This window comes from Rousettus aegyptiacus, unplaced genomic scaffold (genome assembly GCF_014176215.1).
Source record: "Rousettus aegyptiacus isolate mRouAeg1 unplaced genomic scaffold, mRouAeg1.p scaffold_m13_p_10, whole genome shotgun sequence".
NCBI classification, from domain to species: Eukaryota; Metazoa; Chordata; class Mammalia; order Chiroptera; family Pteropodidae; genus Rousettus; species Rousettus aegyptiacus.
Window position 1 is genome coordinate 67226213 of NW_023416285.1, and position 22755 is coordinate 67248967.

General features: G+C 36.0%; 1 protein-coding gene across 3 annotated transcripts in view; it reads left to right on the forward strand.

Moving 5' to 3' along the window:
• CORIN (corin, serine peptidase) overlaps nt 1-22755 on the forward strand; it is a 197658-nt gene that overhangs the window by 165030 nt on the left and 9873 nt on the right. For 2 of the 3 annotated variants that reach the window (XM_016161189.2, XM_016161190.2), the window contains 3 exons: nt 11931-12047; nt 14459-14508; nt 14670-14844. In XM_016161189.2, the coding sequence (XP_016016675.2) occupies nt 11931-12047; nt 14459-14508; nt 14670-14844 (342 nt within the window). Of the gene's footprint in view, nt 1-11930; nt 12048-14458; nt 14509-14669; nt 14845-19699; nt 19785-22755 lie in introns of those variants that run through there. The other variant, XM_016161191.2, reaches the window with a different exon arrangement.

Genomic DNA, 22755 nt, shown 5'->3' on the forward strand with positions numbered 1-22755 from the left:
GAAATGAGAGAAATAAAATATAAAGGAGTTATATAATTCTAGAATAAAAAAATAAAATAAATAGCATTTCCCAGGATTTCACTGAGCAAACTTAAAATGATTTTACAATGATGAGCCATTCAATTATGATATCTCAACTAATAGCATTTTTGTTATCCCAGTATGAAGAATTATGTAAATCCCAATGTCTTCAGTTCATTTTTCTATGTAAAAACCATATCTTTGGAAAATCGAGTAACTGATGTTAATCTATAATAAAAGAACGTTAAACTTACCAAAGTAGAACACTTATATTTGCCAAGATCCATTCAATTATACTTGATCTTCACAACTTCCTTATTGTGTCTATGTGAAATGGAATATTATTTGATCAGAAATAAATTAAAAGCTTTTCGAATGTGCTTTATTTTCCTCTCACCAAGACACAATGTTATTTTTTAATATGAAAACTTGATTACATAATGACAGATGATTCCACTGAGAGTCCTAAAGGAAAGTAAGAACTAAAAAGATTTTAAAATAAAATTCCTTTGACAAGCCACTCTTTTTCTACTGTAAATAGAAGGGATTTCATTTAAATATTCTACTTTATGTTTCTTCTAATTTTTTGCATGTTGGATTTTTTTTAATTGTGGTAAAATACACATAACATAACCATTTAACCATTTTTAAAAAGGGTACAATTCAGTGGTATTTAGTGTATTCACAATATTGTGCATAATGTTTTTATGCATCCATCCATATATCAGTATTTCATTCCTGTTTATGGCTGAATAATATTCCATTGCAGAACTATACCACATTTAGAAAATTTGTTGATTCATTTATAGACATTTTGGTGATTTCTCCTCTTGGCTATTGTGTGCATTTATATTTTAAAAATTAATCTTTTTATTTCATTTGTTTCATATCCCTGACATAGTGGGAAAACATCATTTCAATATTTTAGATATTTGCAATCTAAATTTACATTTAGATTTAAAAAATAACTTTATTTCACAGAAGGGCTAGGAAAATCTGAGAGAGCAATATGATTGGGAAACCATAACCGTTAATGGATAAGTAGTGATGTCTTCTGAGGAACTGAGTAGGAAAGATAATCCTAATATTTTTGTGCTTTTTGATTGCCTTCAAGTTTACTCTTCAGTTTACTTGTGTGGCTTTTGAATTGACAGAAATCTGGAGAGCCAGGTTGGGGCAGGAATGAAGATGATGGGCAAGATGAGACCAAGTTTCTGCTGAGGGGATGGCCCACTTAGGAGCTGCTGTTAGCAGTGTTCTGGGAGTGCTAGTTCACAATTCTGCCACTGATGCCTCTAATTAACTTGAAATAATCCTGTGCCTTTGAGTTATTGTCTCTAGATTTAAAGTCTCTAATAGGAGGGTCTGTCTGGCCATGACTAGTCATTGACCTGCATCCCAGTTGTCAGAGGAAGGGAGAGGGCATAGTTGTCCTCCTCAGCCTCTGGAGTGAAGCTGGCCTTCCTTTCTATCTTCGAACATTCTCTGCATTAGAAATCTGAAGTTTATAAAACAACCCCAACTAATTCAATTCATCATCTCCTTCTCATTATTTTTCAATTATCTGCTTATGGGCCTTGTTCTGGAATAGACTTTATGTGGAGGATGCGAAGGTGAATAACATCATCAAAGAGCTTCTAATATAGTGAGGAAGACATATGAGCAAACGAGCAAGAATAGAAAGGTAGAAAAAAAATTCAGACTTGTTGTCATCTGAGAATTGTTCATTTATAGCATAGCACGTGGCATTCCTATTAAAATTATATAAGAAAAATGCTCAACTCTAATATTATCTTGAGAGTCTAATATAAATTTATTAATTATTCATCATCTAGTAAACATTTATAGAGAAAAGTATTGTAGTGTGGTATCCAAAACTAACGTATCCTAACTCCAAATATGTTATTCATCTACTTGGGAGGGTACATTTTGGAGCTCATTAAAAATGCAGGTCTATACCAAATTACATGTCTTGCAAGGATTCTACCAAAGTGCTTTCATAATATAGGCAGCTGATTAAAAACACCTGCACTGGGAGTTTTTCAAACCCAAATTATGCCTTCCAGCACAAATGCTAGGTTCTAAATAAGTGCTTGTCCAAATGAGAAGATTCAGAGTTCTTTGCTGAATCTGGAAAACCTTTTACCTCCATCTGCAGGTATCTCTAGAGTTTACTCCAGCTTGGAAGTATGATGACTATTTGATTAGATAAGGGTATAAATCAAGTTACTAAATTCTCATGACAGTATATGGACTTTGCTACTGGCATGTCCAGTATCAAAAACATATGGACATTTATTTGACCAACAATACAAATTAGAATTTAGACTGCCTTCTAATACTTGCCAAATGCTCAGTTGAGACATCCGGTATTTGAGGAAGTTGGTCTAAAGGAATGTGACTCTCTGTGTCCCTTAACTTGAAAAACTTTATCTCTTTATAAAGTTAGGTCATCTAGAAGCAGGCTGTACTAGTTTGGCAAAAAATTCCTTTAAGGAGTTAGTTGTAATTTGACTTTATGCCCTAATCTTCTAGAATTGGTTAATAGAAGAAATATCTTTCATAAACATTTTTCTGTGTCTTGGGCAAAGTCACTAAAACAGCACCTATTATATAACTTAATAGTCCCTGATATAAGGGTTTACATTATAAGTTTTCCTACTCCCAGGAAAAAGTTTCTAACTGCAGATTTCATTTGTCATATAAAAACTATTTAATCCAGGATGGTTTACTTATTGACTTCCATGAATCTCAAAGACAGATTCAGTCCCTTGTAGTAGTAAATTTAGCCCAGGTGGCTGGTCCTGTACATGTAAACCATGGGAAAGAAACTCAAAACTTTGTAGTCAGCTTGAAAAAATTGAGGTCTATAATTCATATACCATAAAATTTACTCTTTAAAGGGTACAATTCAGTTGTTTTTAGTATATTCACAAAGTTGTATAATTATCACTACTGTTTAATTCCAGAACATTTTCATCAGTTGGAAAAGAAACCTCATGCCCATTAGCCGTTACTCCCAGTTTCTCCTTCCCTCGGCCCTGACAAACACTAATTTACTTTCTGTCTCTGTAGATTTGCTTATTGTGCATATATCACGCTGATAGAATCATACAGTATTTATCTATATGTCTGGCTTCTTTCAAAGTTTATCCATGTCGTAGCATCAGTACTTCATTTCTGTCTATGGCTGGAAAAGGGTACATTATATAGATATAACCACATTTGATTATCCATTCATCAATTAATAAACATTTGGGTTGTTTCCTCTTTTTGGTTCCTATTAATAATACTGCTATGAACATTCAAGTACAAGTTTATATGTGAACATATATTTTTATATTCTGTTGAATATGTACTTAGGACTAGAATTACTGGGTCAAATGGTTACTCTATGTTTAATTTTTAAAATAACTACAAAATTGTTTTCCATAGGAGCTGTACCATTTTATACTCCCACCAACAAATGCATGAGAGTTTCAATTTCTCTATATCTTTTCAACACTTATTATTATTTTATTATAGTCTTTATCTAACTAAAAGAGATCACTGATTGTTGCATTGATAGTAGGCTATAAGAGGGAGAGCAAGGATAGGAACAGGAAGACTAGTTAGAAGGCCACTGAAGTAATTCAAGTGAAGGATTTTTGGCAATTCAGATCAATATATTAGCAGAGGACATAGTGATAAATGGCTTGATTCTAAATATATTTTAAAAGTAGAGCCAACAGGACTTCCTGAAAGATTGGATGTTGACTAGGAGTTGAGAAAAGTTAACAAAGAGTCAAGAATAACTTAAAGAATTTTGGCTGGAGCAACTGGAAAGATGGGATAAAAATAAATTGGATGGAGATGTGAATGGAGTGAGTTTGGAGAGAAAGATCAGTTCTGTTTTGGATGTCCTAAGTTTGGTATGTCTATTAGGCATCCAAAGGGAAATGTTTATAAGGCTTAAATCTGGAGTTTGTTAGAGTGATCTTGACTAAAGATATATATTTTGGAGTCATGTGAATACAGATGATATATAGATTTATGGGACTGGGTGACATAACGAAGAGTGCTTATAGATAGAGAAGATAATGTAGGGTTGAGCCTAACATTAAGAGGATGGGAAAAGAGAAGTAGAAAGCCAAAGGAGATGAGAAAGAACAACCAGCAGAGTAGGAGTATGTGATATCCCGGAAACCAAGTGAAGAAAGTGTATCAAGGAAGAGGCAGTGGTCAGTTGTAGCAAATGCTGCTGAGAAATCATATAAAATGAGGACTGAAGACCAAGAATTATTTTCAGCAATGTACAGGTCATTGCCATGAACAGTTTCAGTGGAGCGAGGGGGCAAAAGCCTAAGAGATAATGGGAATAAATAAAAAAGAATAAGTATAGAACTTTTTTGAGGAATCTTGCTGCAAAAGGGAACAAAGAAATGTAGTCAGAGACTGGTGGAAGGAGTAGATGTTTGGTGCCTCCATTTCCATGAAAGCACTCACTAAGCGTTGAATTCTTAATAGAGCCCAACCTGCCATAGTGCGAACATCACGTTCAGTCACTATAGACTGAACGTTTGTGTCTCCCTCCTATCCCTGCCAGAATTCGTATGTTGAATCATAATCTCCAGTGCGATGGTTGTAGGAGGTGGAGTTTTGGGAGGTGATGCGGTCAAGAGGGTAGAGCCTCATGAATGGGATTACAGATCTCAGAGAGCTCTTTGGTGCCTTCCCCAGGCGATAGCCATCTATGAACAAGGATGTGGGCCTTCACCAGACACCAATCTGTTGGTACTCTTATTGTGGATTATTCCCAGTCTCTGGAACTGTGGGAAACAAATTTATTTTTTATAAGCCACCTAGTCTATGGTAATTTGTTATAGAAGTCCTAATGGACAAAGGCAGACATAGTTTTCTGTTAAAAGTCTTCTCTCATATTGTATATTTTTTAACTAAATAACTTTGTACTATTTTTCCCAACTGGTAAACTAGTCCATCTTTCTACAACTTCATATACCTTCATATAGTTCTTCTTTCTGACGGGTTTGTCTTTTATCTATGTTCTATGGTCACATTCCTTCTTGCCTCTGCCTCTGTCAGTACATGCATCATTTTCTACATTTTCTTTTCAAATTATTCTGGGTCTCTTTCAAGCCCCATAAATTCTATAAAGCCTTTCTCATCTCCTTCATTTTTTCCCCCTTGAACATCTTGTAGTACTTAAAAATCGGTACTACATAATTTCTCTCTTAATTCTACAATGTCATATATTATTTATATATTTTTGTATTCTTCATCTTATTTCCAGAATAGGTTATATAACATAATAATGACTAAGCTTAATTATGTGTTAGGCTTTTCTGAGTACTTAATACATGTTATTTCAGTTTATTCACATTCTAATCCTGTAGGATAAGTAGTATCGTTATTTATACTTTACCTATGAGGAAACTGAAGCTTAAAAAGTCAAGGAACTTTGCTAAAACACAAAAAATACAGAGCCAGGATACAAGTCTGAGCAAGAGCAGAGGCATCTTGGGTACTAGGAGTAGATCCCCCACAGCACCCAGTTGTTCAATAAACATGACCTTATAGACATGGCCACCCAACTTCTTAAACACAAATTCTTTTTAGTATTGTTTTACATGGGAGTTTTGTGGCAAGTCTTAATACTATCTTGTGATCTCATCATTGTGTGATTTTAAAGTAGATAGCAGTGAGGAGGTGGGGGATAAGAGAAATTTATCATGCATGATCACAGTTCAATTGTTTTTAACTTGTCGAAATGTCACTTAGAGTAATAAGTAGATGCTTGGCATATTCTAAGTAGAACTCAGCTGAAGCAAACTCGTAAAGTGTTATTTTCTTTCACACAGAAGATTTATAGTTTTTTCCAGCAGACATGTAGCTTGGGCACAGGGAATTAATTTCCTACTCATTTCCAAGAAGCTACTGGTTAAATGACTGCCCGGGTGAGAAGAAAATCATAGAGTCCAGCATGTAGGTTAGTGTTTTCTGAAACATGCTATTCCGAGGTGAGGAAGAATAATACTTTTCCCGAAAAAGTGCTACACCATAAAGAAAGAGAAAATGTTTTTTTAAGTTCTTTTGTGGGACCATGAGGCTTTAATAAACAAAGCAAAGTAGGTCTACTAGTTTTCCTGAGAGCATTTTCATATGATCACTCGAAAGAAAGCTCTGCCAGGAAACTGGAAATTTGTGAGCAAATAGAATCTCAGACTGTCAGATGAGTTAATAATTTATGAAATTAATGGAAATTTCTCAGTGGTATAGAGAAAGTCACCATTATTAACTAGAATGGACCAATATGAGGTCCTGAATTAATTAGGTATTTTTTTAACTCACATTCCAATTTAAAAGTTGATTATTAAAAAGTTGATTATTAAAAAATTGATTTGCATCCTGATTTATAAAATCAAAGATGTTTCCCATGAGTTCTCCAGAATTAAATACTGTTCAGACCCAGCTTTTGGCCAAAAATATCATGGTAATTGTGAGCAAGAAGATTTTGGAATGGGAAGAATTAATCTCCATAACGTCTCTGGGCGCATCCGATTTCCCAGTCATCATAATAAATATAGCATTGTGTCCCGGGAAAATGAGAATGTGATTTACAACTTAAATGATCCATTAGGAATTGAGTAAAGGGGCCTGTGTTACTTCTGTACGAAGTCCTTATATGGTGGCATCCTCATTTTGGAACTATGCCAGCAGACTCCAAGTGATAACTTCTGCTCTAGTATGTTCTTCATGTTGTCTTTGAACCTACTGCAATTTGGCTTCCTTTCACCTCCAAGGTAGGACTGATATTATCTACATGGCAAACCCATTGGCCCTTTCTCATTTTCAAACAGTTTGAACTCAAAATCCAATTTTCTGGGCTATAAGACTGCATAATCTGACCTCTGCCTCCCTCTCACTTCACGATATTCTAGCACTCTCTACTTCTCCACTAAAACATATTGACTTCATTACTGATGTTCAAACACTGCAAATTCTTTTCATCTCAGGGATTTTGCCTTCACTGTTCCTTTTGGTTGCAATACTGATCCCTAGACCTTCACATGGTTACCTCCATCTCATGATTCTCTTCTCAGCCCTTATATCAACTACTTAGAAAGGCCTACATTCTTGAAGCAGCTTTCTCCCTTACCAAGTCACTCTCTATTTGCTTCTTTTGTCTCCTTCAAAGCAATTACCAGTATCAGAAGTTATTTTCTAACATGTTTGTAATTTCTTCCTCTTACTAAAATAATAGTTCCTTGAGGGGGGGATTCCATCTATACAACACCAGTGTGCTGTCTTCATTTTCATTTTCATTCCACTTTCTCAACCCATAATCATCAGTTTTAATCCTTGGTCCTGCACTTCTCTCTTGCTGTTAAAAGTAAAGAAGACCTTGGTTTGGGGGATTTGTGCTGATTTCATTTTTTTAAACAGTCCCAACATAAATATGACATGAGCATGAGAAGCTTTGTTATGCAACACCCATGGACTTGATGAGAGTGGGACAAGAATAGGCCAAATTGCCTATAGATCTGATTACTCACCTAATTTTTGAAATATAAAATTTCTTTTAGACTATCAAGATGTTTCAGAATTCTGGATAAGTTTTATATTCTTATTTCTCTGTGTGTGCGGGATTATACATTTTTTTTATATGTCTTAATACCTCACAATTCAAGAAGAAAATTTGAGTGAACTCCTTTTGCTTCTCTGCGCAGTACTGCCTTTAGACCCTAAGCAGCGGGCCTTTCCCTGGGCCCAGTGGTTCAGAGCACTGGTTCTCAGCCAGAGGTGGCCCTGACCCAAGGGAGCATTTGGGTGTCTGTAGACATTTTTCATGGTCAGTCCAGGACTGGTGAGGTGATACTAGGATCTAGTGGGAAGAAGCCAGGAATGATGCTAATCATCCAATAGGGCTCGGGACAGCCGCACATAGCAAATAATAATCTGGTATAAATTTTCAATATGCCAAGGGTGAGAAACCCTGATTTAGAGGAACCACTCTGGCCCTCCTTCTCCAGCCAGGCTTCACCCCATGGGGCAAGAATTCTGTCAGCCAAGGAGTTATGCTCACCTAGACCCTGGCTCCTATTCTAGAGCAATGTTTTCAAAGTACGGTCCCAGATGACCAGCAAATGAGCACCTGGGATCTTATTAGAAAGACAACTTTTTGGGCTTCATCTCAGACTTACTGAATTGGGAAATCTGGGTAAGGGGCCAATAATCTTAGTTGTAATAGGTCCTCCAAGTAATTCTGATGAATACTAAAGTTTGAAAACCACTGTTCCTAGGAGACCAAGAATTCCATATTTGAACCTAAAAAAATATTTGTCAAGATGAGAAAAAAGGATACATTTTTAACTGCTTGTTAACTTGATTTGTAACATCTAAATACATAGACATGTGATATGTGGGTTTCCATTTGTACTTTTGCTCTAGGCCCCATGAATATTTGGGATGGGTCTATATTAATGTCCTAGTTTTCTCAGGCTGTCAAATGAGGACATTGGATTAGATCATTGTTTAAATTTCTTTTTCTGCCTTTGATTTCATGGCTACCATAGGAGAATGATATGGATCTGACTACATTCTCTGCACAGACTCTCTTAGGAGACAGTGACTTTCAAGCTTGGTCACCGGAGAAATGTTTTTGCTCTCTACACAACAGGATTTCTTTAATCTGTCTCTTGTTACTAATTGTCAAACAGAATTTGAGCAGCTATTAATTCTAGCTATTAATGGCATGATTTATGTTTATATATAGTATTCAAAATTAAAAAGTACAGATACATATCTTGATAACTATGTAAATTGGTATTATTCTTTAAAGGGGAAATTCATACTATTAATCAAAAATTTAAATTTTGATTCAATAATTTTATTTCTAGGACTTTATTCTAAAATGATACTACTGCATATAGGCAAAGGTGAATGGTAAAGGGTGTTAACTGTTGCATAGCCAACAATTGGAAACAACCTATATGTGCGTGGAGAGTGGATTGTTTAAATAATGTATGCACATCCATATAACAGAATACTATGCAGTTGTAAAAGAACATGGTGTGTGCTGTTGATGGAGGGCCACAAAGTATTTAAAGTATTGGCGTGGTAATCTGACATCAGACCTCTGGCATTGAGATACCAGCTCTGCCACCTACTTGCTGTGTGACCTTGGGCAAGTTACTTGTTCTCTCTTTGTCTCAATTTTTCTATCTCCAAAATGAGGAATAATAATAAGGCATATTTTACAAAGTTGTTGAGAGAATTAAATAAGATAAAATGAATTAATCTTTAACTACTTTTGTAAAGTAGTTAAAAAATGTTATTATTATGGAAAGACTTCAAAGATAAATCATTAAAAGAAAACCTCATAAACACTAAACAGAATAATATGTATAGATTTAAAAAAAAAGTATATATATAAAAATTATTGAAATAGCTTATGAAGGATACTCAAATGCTATTTCCAGTGGTTGTTTCTATACATGAGATGGGAAGCATATTTTTTATTGCAACTTTTAAATTTTTTTCCATGCATAAATATTACTTTTATAATTTTAAAATTATTGAAAGAAAAAAACAAGAAAAATTAAAATCACACAGATGTTCAGATTCTGTATGATGGTAGAAATAGAACCGTATGGATTCACTATTTTTTAATGAGCCATAGAATGACATTTTTAGTGCTGAAAGATTTAATTTTGTGCATGAGAAGGATGCTAGTGTTGAAAGATTTCATGGAAAACTAATTTTTATAATGATTCTCTCCTCTTCCTGATGATGAATTTCTTTGATTTCCATTTGATGTAACTAAGAGATTCAGGTTAAATTGCCATTCTTGTTGGAGGCTAAGGAATGAAATGTTAAAATGTCCAACATGCAATACTCAGTGGAACCATTCCTTGAGGTAACGGAGAGGGCCTTGTAAGGTGAAAGACTGAGTGTTCTTTGTAATATTTTTTCTATCCAGCATCAGTGTAAATCTTTTGCTGAATTGTCCTACTTATGAAAGTCCATTGTGGCCCTATGAATACCTGCCTACAGAATGACTTGATTAAATAAGTCTGAAGGTGATCTTCCTTTGGCTTTTTGCCAATCAAGTGCCTGGATTTAGGAGGCTACAGTTGTTCTATTGCAGAAAGGAATTCCCAGGATGGAAATATCAAGAGAAACACCATGTGTGTTACGTATGGCCTCTGACTTTTATACTTTCCATCTTACCATGCCGCCATGTACAGCACTTCTGGTATTGATAGAAAGCCAGACTCTCATTTTGATTGAGGAAAAGAAAAGTTCTCATTTTGAAGTAGGTTTTGTGAAGTCTTCAATACTCTAACAGTTCATTCAAGTTTCTAAATACATGTAAATGTTGTACAACTCTTTTAAAAGTGTGGTCAGGGTTTATGCTATTTGTTTCAAAATTGAATGATTAGAATTCATTATTAAGAATTGTTTTTGTTTTTAATCTTTGGTTCTTATTCTATTAACAAGTGTTCTCCTTAGGGATTTTTATTTTTTTCCTTTTAAAAAGCAATAAGATTTGGGAGGTGTTGTTTCTTTTATTTTTTATTTGTAATTACAGTAGCTTTTAAATAATTAATAATTAGATAGAATTATAATTTTTTCAATGTCTCTGAATCTAACTTTACTTCCCTTCCTGTGCACCCCACTTTTTTGCAAAAATGGCATCTATTATCAATAATGGAAGTCACTAAAGCATGCAGGCCTGATGCTACTACAACTTTAAGATTTCCAGGTTCATTTGACCCTTTAATGCTGCTTGTCATTCTTCTAAGTTATCTTTGATGTGTTTCTCCAAACACTTCCTCCAGGGATCAGTTCCATATACACATCACTTTCCTCTTCATTATGCACCCCCATCACTCCCCTAACTTTGATCTGAGCACCTCAATTCCTACTTGAAAAAATAAAAAGTACACACTGTTTGATTTAAATTCTCTCAACGAATTCTCTTGAATTCTCACCCCCTCTCCAATTCCAATAAAGTGCCTACTTCCTTCTCTCTTACTTCTTATCAGGTTCAGAGGAGCCTTCCTTCTTCCTGTCTAAAACCAATTCTTCCACCTCTTCTACTACCCTTTTTAGCATAGCTAAAAGTCCAAAAGGTTTTCTTCTTTAAATGTTGGTTGCTTAAATAAACTATTTCATAAAGAGTTGGATATTTTACATAAAAACCTAACTAGTTTTGAAAATAAGGTGTTAAATCTTGGATACAATATAACTATATTTATTTGAATGATTGAATGAGACAGTCACAGGAAAGTATCAGTGGAAGTTGAGTGAAAATATAAGTAAAGAGCAAAATAATATTGTCCAACTCCCGTCTCTTTCCAGAACACGTGCATAAAGATTTTTCAGTATGTTGAAAAAATTTCACTTACAATTTTATTCTATCTAAGAGGACACTAAATGTCCATTGATTCTCTTTACTTCTTAATTATTTTAATTTAAGGTATTACTATATTACAGGATTACATTGAGTGAAAAAAAAAAAAGGAGAAAAGAAAAACCAGCCAGATCAATTTTATTTTACTTTTGACCTCTGTCTAAAGTTGCTCTTGTTTTTTCAGATATTGGAATTTTTACATCATATACATTAGAATTCTAACACCTCACAAAGTTCAAATACATGTCAGAGGGAGAATGTCTAAAACATCTGCAATAATTTGGATCTCTTTTGCTTCAGTATATTTTTCAGTAACTTCTCCTCATGCTGATCACATTTCACACTAAATTTCAAATACAAATCTCCCTCTTGAAATATTGATTTATAATGTAATATTTTTTTTTTGGAAAGAGAATGAGTGCTAAATAATAATATTACCTGGTCAAAACTCATTGCATTTTAACTATTTAACTGATATTTATCCTTTTATCAGAGAACCATCTATGACAGAATTAATACAGGAACAGAAACAAGACCAGGAGTGGCTGATACTACATTCCAACTGGAGGATCTTCAATGGGACCACTTTGCATGAATTGCTGGTAAAAGGGTAAGTATGTAGAGTGGGTAGTGGAGTGAGAGTCTATGATCAGGGGGCCCTTCTTCACTTTCTAATTTAAGATAATTCGAATTTTTCACATCAATAAATTGCTTCCATAGAATGGCTACTGGCCCCTATATTTCAACATCGTTTGGCTTTATTTCTTCTTTCTAGACATAGTTTTTCTTCTCTTGGTTAATTATGTTTAATAGTGATTACTATCATGGTGCAAAGGAGGAACTTGTGTTCTAATCCCTGAGTTTTTTTCCCATCTTACTTGAAATAAATTCTCATGTCTGCTCTTTCTACATAGGCTACATGTAACTAGTTAACAGAGGGAAATGAACTAATGACAACTGATAAAACCCAAAGAGAAAAAAAAATGAACACAAAATGAAATTATAATTAAGTAGCTTTGAAAGTGTCTAAAAAATTTCCCCTAAAATATCATAGCATCTTAACCGGGGCAGCCTCCCTTGTCTATGGAAGGGGTGTAGGAGAAAGAGAAATTGAAGGAATTAACAGTTATTTAGTGTTTATTACCTTATAGAGACATAGCTGTAGAATATTTAAATAACTTGCTCAAAACTCACAGCTCACAGAGGGTAAGTGATAGCCTTTCAACTCAAACCAGGTTTATCTCCAAAGCTTTTAATACGTGCTAGAAAAGCCAATTTTTAAGAAGTGCAAAGAAGAAAACTAAAGGTGGGCCATTTTTCTTTAGAATGTCTTGACATTTTCCCCATAGACCAAACCATGTAACTAAATTTCTGAATATTTGTCAACTGAAGTACTTCCTCCAAATCAATGACCCAAATCTTTCAAAAGAATGATTTGTTTCCCCAAACTGGGAATGCCAGAAAAGCCCTTTCAGATCAAATACACACATAAATAAATAAAGTAACTTATTCTAAACTGGGAGTTCGTAGAACTGGTTATAGTCCTGGCTTAGTAAAAGATATGTGATCTTATAGAACCATAGTTTCCTATAAAATAAAAAGCTGAGATGGATAGCCTTTCGTGTCTTTTCCTAGTCCTACAAGCTATGATCTTGGATCTAACACGTACCAACTAATTAATGAGTATGTCTTCTATGCCAGGTTTAGTGCTAAGCTCTGAGGGGAAAGAGAAGTGAATGAGAGTAACAAGGGCCCTGGTCTCAAGGAATATACATTGTATAGATGGACAGAGAGATAATAAGCTAGTAAATAAAACGAATTTCAGATATTTGGAAGTGCTACAAAGATGAGAGAGAGAAAGGAGAAAATACAACTTTAGGTCATGAGCAGGGAAAAATGAATGTGCTTTTTTTTGGTATTATATAATTTCTTGTATACAAATAATTACACAATTCCCCATGCGAATTTAGCAAAAAGTAAAAATACAGTAGATCTTCAAAAAGGAATGTGGAAGTGACATAGAGATGAATATATATGTATATACATGTATAATATATACATTTGTGTATATATACATTTTTTTTTCCTGAGAGGTCTAGGATTCTAAGCACATCACAGTATTTTTGACAGTCCCAAGTGCTTTGTCTTTTAAATAGTGACACTGTGAATAAATGCTTCATAGTTGGAAGAGAACTTTGTGATTAAAACTTGATATACCCTAAATTGAATTCATTGATAACTATTTGAACATGATTCATGTTCTTGCCTTCAAAGGTTAACTCCCAGTTTTAGAAAGTCTTTCCTTTCTTGAACCCACACTTCCTATAAATTCTACCTGCTGGTTCTAATTCTATCCCCTTCTTTCTGTCTGCTAATAGAACCACGGTTTAATATCAAGTCTTGGCAAGATTCTTTTCCAGTCTAAGTATTCAGTTCCTTTATTTGTTCTCTAACTTTTTTAAGTAACATTTTATTTCTTTCAAACCATTTCTCAACTTTTTTTTTTGAACACACACATCCTTTCCATAAGCATTAAAATCTGACATGTCCTTCTGTGAAGCAGATTCTATGAAGCAGCCCAATGCCCTTCCCTTTCTTCTCTCTACTTTGAAAATCATGGTTTGAGTTAATATTTTGGATGGTGCCATCAGCCAAGATGATGTGGGAAACTTTGCTAATAATAGTTTCTCTTCCTATAAGTTTAAAATTAGATTTTGATGATATTAAATAAACTAAGAAAAATACATGGTGTATATCTGAAACTAATATAATTGTTTGTTAGCTATATTCTGATAAAAATCGTTTTAAAAGAAAAAAAGATTTAAAAAATTACCCGCACCCCTGAGGTGATATCTGACAATGACCCTGCCTTGAGAATTTCTTCTGTTAAGTATAATCGTTACCTGAAGAATGTGACCTTGCATAAGAGTTGAACCTATGTCTTGCTTTTCATTGATAGTGTTTGAAGTGAACAATACCTCTATAACTTAATATTATATCATTTTATGTTTCCAAATCTAGGCCGTCCTGTCACAGCAGAAGTAAGATTTCTCTTCTGTGCTCTAAACAAGGTGAGAGGATAGATGAGTGGTGTAGCAATGGGGTATGAACTGAATTGGCTCAGGGCGGGGGGCGGGGGGTGGGGGAAATGACCGCTGCACATGACGGCAAAGAACCAGCCATCTAGCGGGATTTGGCAGTGAGTCACACAGTCTTTCCTGCTCCTTGGTAGACTGTGGACGCCGCCCTGCCGCCCGCATGAACAAGAGGATTCTTGGGGGTCGGACAAGTCGCCCTGGAAGGTGGCCCTGGCAGTGTTCCCTGCAGAGTGAGCCCAGTGGGCACGTCTGTGGCTGTGTCCTCATTGCCAAGAAGTGGGTTCTGACGGTCGCCCACTGCTTCGAGGGGTGAGCTGCACCTTTTCTTTTTTGCTTTGCCTGGATTTTGTCATTTTGCCTCTTGAGAATTCTTAGGGCTCATGTAGTTCTATGAAACCACTTCAGTGCAAAGGCCACTGTTCTACTTCCTGGGCCTTTATCTACTCGCATTTTTTATACCCTCAGTATTGTCAGCCTATATATATGGTGCTCATTTATTGGCAATGGATGTAACTTACTTATGATTTATGTCCTAAAGAGGGAGGAAGAGAAAGAAGTTTAACAGGTTGACTCTCCAGCCAGCATTAGCTCTTTCCTAGTCCTGTTATATATATTAAATATATCTAAAGTTAAACGAGATGATTTACTTGAATACTACAATGAGGTTAGGATGCTGGAGGACCTGGTGAGGAGTTTGGGAAGCAGAGTTAAAAGTACAATATGTGTACTATCAGGGTTCTCTAGAGAAATAGGCCAATGATAGAGAGAAAAAGAGAGGAAACTTATTTTAAGGAATTGGCTCACATGATGAGGTAGCTTGGTGAATCCAAAATCTAGTGGGGTAGGCCAGGAGATGGGAAGAGTTGCAGTTCAAGTCCAAAAGCAATTAGCTAGTTGAATTCCTTCTTGTTCATGGGAGGTCCGTTTTTGTTTTATTAAGGTCTCTAATTTATTGGGTGAGGTCCATTCACTTTAGGGAGGATAATCTGCTTTACTCAAAGTCCACTGATTTAAATGTTAATTTTACCCAAAACACATCTTCACAGAAGAATCCAGAAGAATGTTAGATAAAATATTTTGGCACCACAGCCCAGCCATGTTGGCATATAAAATGACATATAAATTAACAAATGTCACTACAGAATGTCTTCATTTGTTCCGACTATCTGTTGGTAGTTTAGGAGCAAAAAAACTAAACCAAACAATAACAACAATAAATAAACAAAAACAGAATATTCTGGGAGTCAGACATCTGGACAGTTGTCACTGCTTGGGGATGTCTGGGCCTTAGCCAGAAGGTTCTAAGGCTAGGAGCTGCAACCACAGAAAGTCTGGCGGTCAGTATCGTCTGGGGCCTTCTGATTCCGAACCTCCATATGGGACTCACAGCATGGTGGCTGGCATCCCCCAAAATCAGCTCCCCCGAAAGGGAGCCAGAATGAAACTGTGTCATTTTACGACCCAGTCTCCAAAGACACAACACTGCTTCTACTGTGTGGTTGGCCAGAGCCCTCACAAGCTCCACCCAGATCCAAAAGGAAGAAGCACAAAACTCCCCTCAGTAAGAGGAGTGTCAAATGACTTGAGGACATTTTCATAAAACAAACAAATAAAAACACCATATCACCTATTTTATTTGATTTATTTGCAAGAATTTTATCAAAAAGTAATATTAAATAATAGAAAAAATTAAAACAAAACAACTCACAGTTCTAGAACCTAATTAAATTGATTATTTTCATTTGATGAGGTTAATTTCTAAGAAAAAATTCAATTTCATTCTTTTTGCCTTCTTGTCTACTATAATTTTATTATTATTATTTTGCCTATTTCTCTATTATTATCAGCTTTGCCATGTACTGTGTGACCATGGGTCAATTTGTTAACTTCTCTAGGTCACAATTTTCTCATCTGTGAAATGAAGGAAATAACAGTTCCTGCCTCACAGGGTTGGTGGTGACATTTAGTGAGATAGTTTGTGTAAAGCCTTGAGAACCATGCATGGTATCAGTAAGACCTTGATAAAAGTCAACTTTTCTTTTTAAAAATTATTACTAAAACCGTGCATTCCACCTTTTCCCTTAGCATTATGGCGTGAGTATTTTTGCATTTTGTCAGCACTGTATGCATCTCCTCTCACACTCTATTTTCTCATCATGCTCATGCATACCCCATTACAGCCTGGTCAACGTTCCTTAGAGCTACAAATAAATAAATAAATATTTCTCAAGGTGTTATTGTTTACTTAAAATTTAGAATCACTCTATAATTTTGTTTGCAATTTGTTTTTCTCATGTAGCGTTATGTCATAGATACCCTTCTTGGTCAGTTGATGTAGCTCTAGCTCTTTCTTTCTTCAGTCTAAATGGCATTCCATAATGTAGATTTACCAAAACTTTTTGTATTATTCTTCAGTTGATGGACATTCAGGTTAGTTCTACTCTGCTACCATTTTAACAGTACTGCAATATGTCCTCTTATACAAAGATACTCACCCTCTTGTTTCTGCAGGATAGAGTCCTATCACATATATTTAATTCAACATGAGGTTAAAAAGGTGAATACATGTTTCCTTCCTTGGAGTGCTAAGCTAGTGAGGACATTTTGAATAATAGAATATAATGTGATAAATGACTATAAAATGTAAATATATATGTCCAGTTGTTTGATTACTTTGGGAGGGGGGAATTAAAAAAATCAAATCAGTACCTCCTTTTGAGAACATTTAGTGGGTAAGACCCAAAATGATTTGAAGAGTCTATGTAGTATGTCAGGAAATACACTGCAATGTTATTGCTTCAGAAGGGGCCAGATGTTTCCAGATATCTTTTCCAGTTCTTATTTAAAACTTCATGATAAGCAGAAGGTTACACTAGCAAGAGCACATTCGTCAAAAAATGATCACCTAAATGAATCCAACGGTTCTTTAAGGGAACAACATTCTTTACGTGCTAGTTAATCCAGGTTCATACGCCACTTTCGTCATTTCCTTATGTGGTATTCAAGTTTCCTCTTTCACTGACAGATCTGTGAAGTTAAGAAGAAACCTTGCAATTGAGGAGAAATATGTGTTTATAATTAAGGAAATGGATACAAAATCAAAGGGCTTAGTGAAATTCCATGGAACACTAAACTTAACAGAACTGTCAGGAGGGACCTGGCCTATCCATAAGCAACTAGAAATTGCCCAGCTTCAAACAAGCCTTCATCTGAATGTGTGCTAATAGCTCTGATTCTGTTTTACAGTTTCTCTAGTGGCCCTTCAAGCTTTTGAGAACTTCTAAATTATAAGCCTTACTCTCTGCTGGAGCTATGAATTTCTACAATTAATGGGATTTACTTTATATCCTGATCCCATACTTTGGCAAAGCCCAGTGTAGTTCTTCTTGAGCCTGTCTCTCTTTTAATTATATTGGTGGAAAAAGACAAATTTGTTTTGCTCTTCCATAGAAAGGTATTTAAAAATCCCAAATGAAAACGAAAAACAAGATATTAAGCTGATCAAGTCCTACATGCCCTAATAACAATTCAACTTCAACAATTCTAAGGAAGAAAGGCTAACGTTCAGGGGTAATATAACAAGCAATTTCCCTGCCTTCTCCCACATTTGAAAGACAGAAGGATGAACTTTCCAGGCTGGCACACAACCAGTAATTTCTCTCCAGAGAACCTGTATGAAAAATTATCATCCTACTTTATGACCGTAATCCCTAACCCTGCCAGGGCACCCTTATCTTGATTTCTACCACAGACTTCCCTCTATCAAGACTTTGGTTGCCTGTCTACACTTCTTCCCCTATTATCTCAGTCCATCAGTCTCCTTTCTTCCTCCAGCTAACTTAGTGCTTTGGCCTTGTCACTTTGGTTTTCTCACCGGCACCCTCAACTTTTTTGTCCCTAGACCTTTCTACCTACCATACATATCAGACAGACCTCCAACAAAAAGTGAATGTGAATACCACATTTTCTAACTGCATATTCATGCTCTTCAGAACCGAGGGAACATTACCCAAAATGCTGATTGGTGTCATCGTTTAGACCTTTAATATTACTCAAAAATCTTTTCACTTATTTCTGGACAGCTTTCTCTTTCATTCTTTACAAAACAAAATCATTGCGCTCGCCCACCTATCTTGTTCTAACAGTCTTTTAACACACTCAGAAAAGGACGTGAGAGGTTTGGTCTGACTTTTCATTACTGAGCCCATGTTGTGTCTTCATGATTACATCTTTATCTTCTAGGTGCTTACGAGCTACAGCAGTCATTCACAATTTGGTTTATCATTCCATCGATTTGAGGGATTTGATCCATTCTCATCACTAATAATGTCCACTGAAAGGGAATTCTCCACTTTGGATCCATACCTCCCCTGGGGTGCTGTTTTTCAGCATCACTGGAGAGTTAGTAAATGTGGTTGTAAAAAGCCCTTGATGATTCTGACCTGACTCCATGCCCCTCACTGTTCTGTTCCCTGGAGGTATTCTCTGTCTTTCTCCCCTCTCTAGTGCAAAAGATCTGGGTGTAGGGTGTGGACAGCTGTTGGCATAAACTGTGGGCCAATCCCCATAGTTTCTGAGGCTTGCAGAAACTGGGACCTCTTCCCTTTCCAATCTTTTTAGTTACTGTTTCTTCTAGTCTTGCAGGTACTACCTATCCATATGCTCTGCACCTGCATCTGAACAGCTGACCACTCCTGAAGAATAACACACACCTGTCTGCTAACTGAGCTCATGTCAAATATATGATTATGAATCTTAAATGACCATCTAACAATATGGGACATTTCCAATATGTTTCTGTAGTGTAGTCACTTTTCTCCCCTCAGAGAAAGCTGTTTGACATCTTTTCCCTTTCCCCTGATCTCTTTCACTCTCCACTGATTTCACCTCATACTTCATGGAGAAAACAGACACCATAATATATTTCACCTTATCTCATCCCCAATTCCAACAAATTACTTATATCTATGACCACATTCCTTACTTTCCCTTGAGTCATGGTAGATGTATTTCTGACCCTATATACTCTCTCATCTTTTCAATGACTTTATTCCTAAAATCATCATTTCAATTTGGCATTAATTTTTCCCTTTTTGCTGGATCATTACCTTCAGCAAACATGCTACAATGTCACTAATTAAGGCCCCTTCGCTTGACTTCACAGCCTTCTTCAACTATTGCTCCATTTGACTACTATTCACAGCTGAACTCCTAAAAGTTTTCTACAGTCACTGTCTCCACTTTTCCACTTCTCATTTTCTCCTCAACCTACTCCAACTGGGCTCTCATCAAGGTCGCTACAGAAACGGTATTTATCAAAGTCTTTAACTACTTCTATTTTGTCAAATCCAAAGGTGAATTTTCACTTCCAGCTCACTGGAACTCTCCCCAGTATTTTGTCATTACATCCTTCTTGAAATATTTTTTTTCACATTTCTTTTGGAGTAACAAAAAAAAAAAAAATATTGTTTTCCTCTTATTTCACAGCCTACCCTTTTCTTTCTCCTTTTCCTCCTTTTTTAGGTCACTGGATGTTTTAGTGCTCCAGAGTTGTGATAAACTGCAAGTTTGTGTCCACCCCCCATTCATATGGTAAAATTCTAACCCCAAGTAGGATGGTGTTTGGAAGTGAGTAATTAGACATGAGGGCAGAACCTGCATGATAGAATCAGAGTCCCTGTAAGAAAGCTAGTGCTTGCTCTCTCTTTCCTTTCCCCCTCCCTCCCCTTTTCATTCCCCCCTGACCCTCTCTCTCCATCTCTCTCTTCACCCTCTCTGCTTTATAAAGATACACCAAAAAACCAGCCATCTCTAAACTAGAACCTGACTATGCTAGCACCCTGATCTAAGACTTCCAGCCTTCAGAACTGTGACAAATCTTTGTGGTTTAAGACAGCTGGGCTATGGTAATTTGTTATAGCAGCATAAGTTGACTAAGACATGGGTACAATGTTTGGCTTTCTTATCTATATACTAAAACATGGTTTCAAATACTTGCTCATATTTGAACAAATATGAATATCAAGTATTGATGAATATCGTATTTGGATATCAGATATGAATATCAAATACTTGTTCATGACCTCCAAAATTCTGTCTAGGCCCGACCACCACTACCACCCACCAACTTTACACATACATATTTAACTGTTTAGATGAGATGTCCATTTGAATGTGCAATAAACATTTGACCATTTACATAGCCAAAACAAAACCTGATTCCTTACCTCTCCCACTGATCAAATAACTGTGTGGTTCACAAACTTTTCCCATTTCAGTAAAAGGTATCATTATCCACTGGTTTGCTAATACATAAAACCTAGGAATCATCCTTAATTTTTCTCACATTCACGTTAGCGGCAAATTCTGTAGGATCTTCCAAAATATTATTCTGACCCAAACCCATCTCAGTATTTTCATGCTATCATTCTAGTCCAAGCCACTACCATATCAAGTCTCCATTATTATATTAACTTCCTAGGGCTACCATAATAAAGTACCACAAGCTGGGTAGCTTGACCAACAAAAGCCATTGGTTTTATAGTTCTGGAGGCTAGAAGCTGAAGAGCAAGGTTTTGGTGGAGCTGGTTCCTTTTGAGGGCTGTCAATGACAATGCATCTCACCTAGATTCTGGTGGTTTACTGTCAATCTTTAGCATTCCTTGGCCTATAGAAGCATCACTCTGGTCTCTGCCTTCATCTTCACATAGCATTCTCTTTGTGTGTATGTCTGTCTCCCAATTTCTCCTTTTACAAGGACATCAGTCATATTGGATTAAGGCTCACCCTAACGACCTCATTTTAGTTTTGGTTACTTCTGTAAAGACCTTATCTCCAAATAAGATCATATTCAGATGTACTGGGGGTCAGGACTTCAACATGTGACCAACCAATTCATAAAAACTATTAAAACAGTTTCCTGTTTGGTCTTTTGACTACTCTTGTTTCTTTAATGTCTTTTGTCTACAACAGTGATCTTTCTAAAATCTGACCATGTTACTCCCTCTGCTTAAAACTCTATGATGGCTTTTCATTATAACAAAAATAAAACCTTCTCATCATAGCCTTTTAAGATTTAGTCCTACCTCTTTGACTGTCCCTTCCTCTATTCTCCTGTCAATCACTGGGCTCCAAACATTTAGCCTTCTTTCTGTTCCTGAAATCCTCCATGTTCATTCCTACCTCATCACCTTTGAACTTGCTGCTTCTGCAGTTTAGAGCACTTTAGTAGAGTTACAAAATTGCTTCCTTCCCATCATTAAAGTCTCGCTTTTGTTAAAAGCCTTACCTACCCATCTTAATAAAAGGGACGCTCCATCAGTCATCTCTTTATTACATTATATATTTTTTTCACTTCAGAGTGCTCAAGGTAATACACGCACATGCGCGAGCACACATGGATGTGCACACACCCACACCCACACACACTCATTCTAGCCCAGTAGAATGGAAGTTCTATAAGGGCATGAGCTCTGTCTTCCTCAGCTCTGTGTTTTCATTTCCTTTAGCATGGCATATAACAGTCACTCAATAAATATTTGCTAATTAACTAAACAGCTCCTTCTCAGAGTTTCTTAATAATCACATCTGTAGTTCTTTTAGTAGTTAGGGCTATAATTTATCTGGAACTAGAAATGTTAATTCATCTACAGAAGGTCAGTGATCTCTCACTGTCTCCTCTCATATCTTAGACCACACATGGTTTCAACATTTCAAAGCATTAAACACTTGGAAAATGAATCTTCTGGATTTTGTTCAAAGATCATCTCCTTGAATGGAGAAATGGGAAGTAAAGGGAATTTTACATAGTTCTGCTTTGTCTTAGTTATCTACTCTTTGCCACAAATAAAAATTTTCCTCTTTTCATGTTTTTATACATTATTTTGCTGAGAAGCTATTTTTATTTTTCCTACTTTTTAAGCAAACTCCTGCTCGCTCTATGACTAAGACTTTGACAATTGCTATGGTTCCATGCCACTCTTCTGAAAGACTTCCCAGTTTAAAGCTCTGGGATCCTTATGTAGGCACATTTAGTTTTTAGCTGATTCTTCATTTTCTTACTGCAGTCATTTCCGAGGGGAGCATCAGAACTGGCACTTAAACTCTCCCATCTCTGTTGAGCTGTACTTGCTACATATGTCTCAGGATGGTTGATCATATCTGTCCTTTGTTTTTCAAAACAGTCTGAAATCTGATTCTTGAAGGTCTAAGATATGTATC